The sequence below is a fragment of the Lactuca virosa genome, chromosome 3, assembly GCF_052849685.1.
Source record: "Lactuca virosa cultivar CGN04683 chromosome 3, Lactuca_virosa_CGN04683_v6, whole genome shotgun sequence".
Taxonomy (NCBI): domain Eukaryota; kingdom Viridiplantae; phylum Streptophyta; class Magnoliopsida; order Asterales; family Asteraceae; genus Lactuca; species Lactuca virosa.
Genome location: NC_136428.1, coordinates 17,219,745 through 17,226,207, shown reverse-complemented (window position 1 = coordinate 17,226,207; position 6,463 = coordinate 17,219,745). Strand labels below are relative to the sequence as shown.

General features: G+C 36.0%; 1 protein-coding gene across 1 annotated transcript; it reads left to right on the top strand.

The window, feature by feature from the left end:
• The first annotated feature begins 404 nt into the window (after positions 1-404).
• LOC145165282 (beta-adaptin-like protein C) lies at positions 405-4,985 on the top strand. The gene is made up of 14 exons (XM_079083994.1): positions 405-606; positions 1,135-1,332; positions 1,421-1,534; positions 1,717-1,967; positions 2,038-2,173; positions 2,258-2,437; positions 2,533-2,625; positions 2,703-2,914; positions 2,991-3,054; positions 3,146-3,325; positions 3,409-3,501; positions 3,635-4,023; positions 4,090-4,483; positions 4,550-4,985. Exons 1-14 carry the CDS (start codon positions 520-522, stop codon positions 4,847-4,849), a joined length of 2,691 nt encoding a protein of 896 aa, XP_078940120.1. The 5' UTR covers positions 405-519; the 3' UTR covers positions 4,850-4,985.
• The last annotated feature ends 1,478 nt before the right edge of the window (positions 4,986-6,463 follow it).

Below are 6,463 nucleotides of genomic sequence, written 5' to 3'. Positions count from 1 at the left end.
GGAACAAGAATGGGTCAGGGTGGGGCTGGGGCTGATTGAGGGAGAGCATAGGCTATACCGACCCTATTTTTTTTATTTTACATTATAAACATTAAATAAAAAATAAGAATAATATAGTTATTTCATATATGAATGGGACCAAAGATGAAACAAAAACAAACTATAAGTCCATTCACATTCAAAAAAAAACTTAAGTACCAACGATACAGGTTATCTTAAACTTGAGGGACCATTCGTGTATATTAAAAAGAAAAAGAATATGCCTGTATTTAGGTGCATCAATGGACACTTGTCAACGCGTACGTATTTTACTGGGTCTAATTTCACCGATAAACAATAAAATGACATAAATAACTGGTAACCCCGAACTAAGGGCCGACTCACCTAATTCGGTTTGAACCGGTTTGGTTTCTTACCGGACTTTTCAGACCACCCTCCTCAAAGCTCCATTTTCACCCCCTCTCTCAAACAACTGTCATCTTCTCCGTCGAGTTGTGTCATCGGAGTTCATAAACAACAATGAGCGGCCACGATTCAAAATACTTCTCCACAACTAAAAAAGGAGAAATCCCGGAGCTCAAAGAGGAGTTGAATTCTCAGTACAAGGTTCCAAATCCTATGATTTCGTAATCTTAAATTATCCAATTTCATAAGTTTTTTTTTTTGACGATCCTCTTAACCATTTTTCATTGTGCATTTGTGCCGGTTATATTGTCTGATCCTTCACTGATATGATCAACCGAGCTAGTTGTTTTAAAATTGTTTATTGTGAATTCGTGATCCGCATGCATGGAACATCATGTATTCTAGAATGTTGGAATTTGGCGGAAATTTTAGTTATATATTTGGTATAAATGAGCCACTGTTCCATTTGAGAAACTAAAATCACATTGTCTCCCTTCGTAAGATTCTCTTCAATGGAGAAGTATTTGGTGATGGAGGCCGCTGTTTTTACCTTCGTAACTTAAAATTACATTGCATCTTTTGTGGGATTTGAATACACACTGTACTTTTTGAAACAGACGGAAATTCAGGCATAATTTGAAGTTTTGAGCTAATAATATATAGCCTTTTATGGTAACTTTTGGTTTATTAAATTGATGTAAATTAACAAACATGTCTTCTTCAATTCAGGATAAGAGAAAAGATGCTGTCAAAAAGGTGATTGCTGCCATGACGGTTGGGAAGGATGTTTCATCACTTTTTGCAGATGTTGTAAATTGTATGCAAACAGAAAATTTAGAGCTTAAAAAACTTGTTTACTTGTATCTCATAAACTATGCCAAAAGCCAACCTGACTTGGCCATACTTGCAGTGAACACTTTCGTGAAGGTAATAACCAGTAAAAGCTCTTGTACGTTTTGATACAATACATTATGATCATCACATTACTACTTTACCAGTAAACTTTATGTTACAGGATACACAAGATCCAAATCCTTTAATTCGTGCATTAGCTGTTCGCACAATGGGATGCATCCGAGTTGAAAAAATTACAGAATATCTTTGTGATCCCCTCCAGAGATGTCTTAAGGTTGTTATTATCTTTCTCTTTTGTTGGAATCTTCAATCATTGATCAACCAGAGTATATATATATATATATATATATATATATATATATATATATATATATATATATATATATATATATATATATATATGCCAATATTATTTGTTGGGAATCTTTGAGACCATTTTTTTTCTATATCATTCAGGATGGTGACCCTTATGTTCGAAAAACAGCAGCTATATGTGTTGCTAAACTTTATGACATTAATGCTGAATTGGTTGAAGAAAGGGGTTTTTTGGAAAGTCTCACAAATTTGATATCTGACAATAACCCAATGGTGGTAGCAAATGCTGTTGCAGCTCTTGCTGAAATCCAAGATACCAGTATTAAGATCGTGTTTCAGGTCACTAGACCTATACTTGCAAAGCTCCTTGCAGCTCTTAATGAATGCACTGAGTGAGTATTATTATTGATTTCTTGTAGTAATTTTTCCTATAAAGTTAATTTTAATCATTTCATTATTCAGGTGGGGTCAAGTTTTCATATTAGATGCTCTTTCAAAGTACAAATCAGCGGATGCACGTGAAGCTGAAAATATTGTGGAAAGAGTTACTCCAAGGCTACAACATGCAAATTGTGCTGTGGTTCTTTCAGCTGTTAAGGTGGCATTGCTTTTTATTTTATTTTTCCCTTGTTAACATATTTCCTTTTATTTAAGATTTTATTTATTGTGTTCATATATATAGATGATTCTTCAACAAATGGAAGTGATCACTAGTCCTGATTTGACTCGGAATCTATGCAAGAAAATGGCTCCTCCTCTTGTAACATTACTTTCTGCAGAACCTGAGATTCAATATGTTGCTTTGAGAAACATTAACCTTATTGTACAAAGAAGGCCCACAATTCTTGCTCATGAAATCAAGGTAAAAACGTTTCACCTTTTTTTTTAAAAAAAAAAATCTTTATTAGTATCAGGGAGATAAAATCATGTAATATCAAAAGGCAACCTACTTTCCAGGTGTTTTTTTGCAAGTACAATGATCCGATATATGTGAAAATGGAAAAGTTAGAGATCATGATTAAGCTTGCTTCAGAAAGAAATATTGACCAGGTAATGATCTTGTTTTACCATTTTACTGCAATTTGATGGACTTTGTTCTATATCGTAATTACATTTTTGTCCCTCAGGTTTTGTTGGAGTTTAAAGAGTATGCTACTGAAGTAGATGTAGATTTTGTTAGAAAGGGTGTCCGTGCCATTGGACGATGTGCTATCAAGTTAGAGAGAGCTGCTGAACGTTGCATTAGTGTTCTTTTGGAACTCATCAAAATTAAAGTAAATTATGTAGTCCAAGAAGCGATTATAGTCATTAAAGATATTTTTAGAAGATATCCCAACACGTAAGTTTCTGATGCTCATCTAATAAAATCATTTCATATGAAAAAAATTAACCTCAAATTTATTATTTTTTATCAGTTATGAATCTATCATTGCTACACTTTGTGAGAGTTTGGACACTTTAGATGAGCCAGAGGCAAAGGTACTAGGCATGTTTAAATAAAATCTCGAAAATCCATTTTATTTTGGTTAAAATTTAACCAAATGTTTGTTTATTTTTAATTTTTACACAGGCGTCAATGATTTGGATAATTGGTGAATATGCTGAGAGAATCGATAATGCTGATGAACTTCTTGAAAGCTTCCTGGAGAGTTTCCCTGAAGAACCTGCACAAGTCCAGTTACAATTATTAACAGCAACAGTCAAACTCTTTCTTAAGAAGCCAACTGAAGGACCCCAACAGATGATTCAGGTATCATAGATTGATTATATTGTTGTGTTTCTATATATTAAACAAATAAAACTAACTTTAAAGTTATGATATTTTCTTTTTAGGTTGTTTTAAATAATGCAACTTTGGAGACCGACAATCCAGATCTACGAGATCGGGCCTACATATATTGGCGTCTTCTTTCAACAGATCCAGAGGTTTGTATTTAGTATTTACTGAGGTTTGTGTGGGCCCAAAAATTGTAATTTAGTATCTAGTTACGCTTTGTTATCATACAATCAGTCACTATAGAATGCAGTACGACATAACGACTAGCATTTTAATTCTCAGGCTGCAAAAGATGTTGTTTTAGCTGAGAAACCAGTGATTAGTGATGATTCAAATCAATTCGACTCATCTCTCCTCTCTGAACTTCTGGCTAACATTGCTACATTGTCCTCTGTTTATCACAAAACGCCTGAAACATTTGTAACTCGTGTGAGAACCATTCCAAAAACAGAAGAAGAAGAGTTACCAGAGGGCTTTTCCAATACACCACGTGCACATATTCTTAATGGTGCACCATCACCTACTACTATACCTGTTTCTCCTTATGCTTTAACAAAGCAAACATCTCTTCCACCTGCTTCCATTCCAGATTTACTCGATCTAGGTCTTGATGTTGATGTTGGTAATAGTAATGCCATGGTGCCTGTTGATTCGCCTTCAGCACCTACAGGGTAAATATTAGGGTTTACATCTCGGTTTTTGTTTGCACAGATCATAGAAGCTTTCTGGTTTTGCAGGCCGCCGCTACCGATTTTGTTACCGGCTGCAAATGGTCAAGGTTTACAGATTAGCGCGCAGCTGGTGAGGAGAGATGGCAAGGTTTTTTACAGCTTAATTTTGGAGAACAACACACAGAATTCACTCGATGGATTTATGATCCAGTTCAATAAAAATACCTTCGGTCTTGCTGCCGGTGGACCACTTCAGGTACCGGAATTGCTACCGGGAACGACCAGAAAAGCCCTTCTTCCGATGGTTCTGTTCCAGAATATGGCGCCGGGTTCTCCGACCTCGCTTTTACAGGTTGCAGTGAAGAACAATCAACAGCCTGTATGGTACTTTAATGATCGAATCTCGTTGTTTGTATTGTTCACAGAAGATGGAAAAATGGAACGCGACATCTTCCTTGAGGTAGGTACTTCATTTTTTTTTACCTTGTCTTGTAAATCTCCAATTCCATGAAAATTGTGATTGCAGACATGGAGGTCATTGCCGGATTCGAATGAGGTCTCGAAGGAGATTCGTGGAATTTTGATTAACAACGTTGATGCAACTATAGAGGAGTTGGCTTCCTCAAATATGTTTTTCATTGCGAAGCGTAAGAAGAAAAACCAAGAGGTTTTGTATTTATCTGCTAAACTCCCAAGAGGAATCCCTTTATTGATCGAACTCACAGCAGTTTTGGGGTCTCCCGGCGTTAAATGTGCCCTTAAAACTCCCAGCCCTGAAATGGCTCCGTTATTCTTTGAAGCCCTCGAAACTCTACTCCAGGCTTGAAGGTTTGAGAGACTTTTGGAAACGACTGAAAAATTAAAATTTTGTAGTCCATTTTATAATTCGGATTTCGATGTTTGGTGAGATACAACTTACATGTAGACAGTCTAAAAACCACACAAAATAAATCCTTGTTAAGTAACACAAAAATAATAATAATAAATGGTATATTTTCTAACAAGAAAATTACTTGTTTTTTTTTCCTTTTCAAATATCAAATTGTGCGTTTAGTTTTTATTTAAAATTAAATTGGGTCATCGACATACGTTTAAAATTTGCATGTTTCGTTCCCGATAAATAGTTTTGATGTGGTTTTGGTCTGTCATATCTGAAATAACAATAATGTCCAAATAATTTAATGATATTATTATGATTTTTTTTAAAAGACAAAGAAATATGACCCCACTTCATTACCAATTTCACTCCCAAACCACCTCACCCTTCATTTTATTGATCTCTCTCTTCGAAGCTTCAATCTTTCATTTGGGAGGGGGGGGATATAATTTGTATAAAAACTGATGAACAGGGGGGCCGTAGTCAAAATTTTATATTTTTGGACCTAATATGTATAAAATTAAAATATAGTGACTACTTCTGCCAAAAAAATAAGGGGGCCACAACCCCCTAGCCCTATATAAGATATGCCCCTGCTTCCACCCTCTTCTCTAAACTATTCAAAGAAACCCTAATCCAAACTTCCTTAATCCACCGCTGATGACTACTCCCACCAACAAACCATCTCTTTGTGTCTGTCGCCCTCTCCAGTCTACTCCCACCATGTTGGCCAAAAAACCTTTACACACATACAAAGTAAGGTCTGATGCTATCGACAAACAACCATCCATCATCGATGTTTCTCCAACAACAACCACCAAAGCCACAGTCCTTCAAATCGATTTCAGAGAACTGACTGGTGGGGGAAGTCGTATCTACTTCGTTGTTGTTGTTTCTTGATATGGTTTCTACACCACCAAAACACCTTCATCTATTTTAATTACCACCGCCGGAGCTCCAACATCACCAAAACACCACTTGCTCATCTTTCATTGGAACAATTTAGAATTTGATTTGAGATAATCAATGGTTTGGAGTCCGGTCTAGTTACATTATCCGATAGGGTTTTGTGGGTTTTCGACGAAGAAATGGCGGTACCGATGAAATGAAATGGTTGTGAAGAAAAAGGATGGAGGAGTATGGGAATGAGGAAGGGATTTTTTTTATGTAGAATTTGGATGTGATTTGAAGTTAGGGTTTAATTTTAGGTTTTTGTTTTTATTTTGGAGGTGAATAGTGGTGTTTGTCGATGGTGGCTGAACCAATTTCATGTTTCTTTTTTATTTTGATTTGGTTTGGCCGGTGGTTAGAGGTGGCTGGAACCAATATCAAGTTTCTTTTTATATTTGGTTTGGTGTTGGGTGGATGGTTGTCGAAGGTAGAGGATGGTGGATGTCAGACGTGGTTCCCGGGGGGGGGGGGGGGGGGGGGAGATGACAATGATATAAAACTAATAGATAAATTATAAACAAATAAAAAAGAATCGTAAATGGTAATATAGTTTTGTCTTGCAGGAACGAAGTTTGCAGCTTTAACGATATAAAGGACGGTTTGAATTAAAAC

What these genes read in the sequence shown, in the direction of transcription:
- LOC145165282 (XM_079083994.1), top strand. Translation starts at nt 520, where the DNA reads ATGAGCGGCCACGATTCAAAATACTTCTCCACAACTAAAAAAGGAGAA. An exon ending in TGGTTCTTTCAGCTGTTAAG is followed by an intron (nt 2,174 to 2,257) that starts GTGGCATTGCTT and finishes TCATATATATAG; the next exon opens with ATGATTCTTCAACAAATGGA. An exon ending in TTCTTTCAACAGATCCAGAG is followed by an intron (nt 3,502 to 3,634) that starts GTTTGTATTTAG and finishes TTTAATTCTCAG; the next exon opens with GCTGCAAAAGATGTTGTTTT.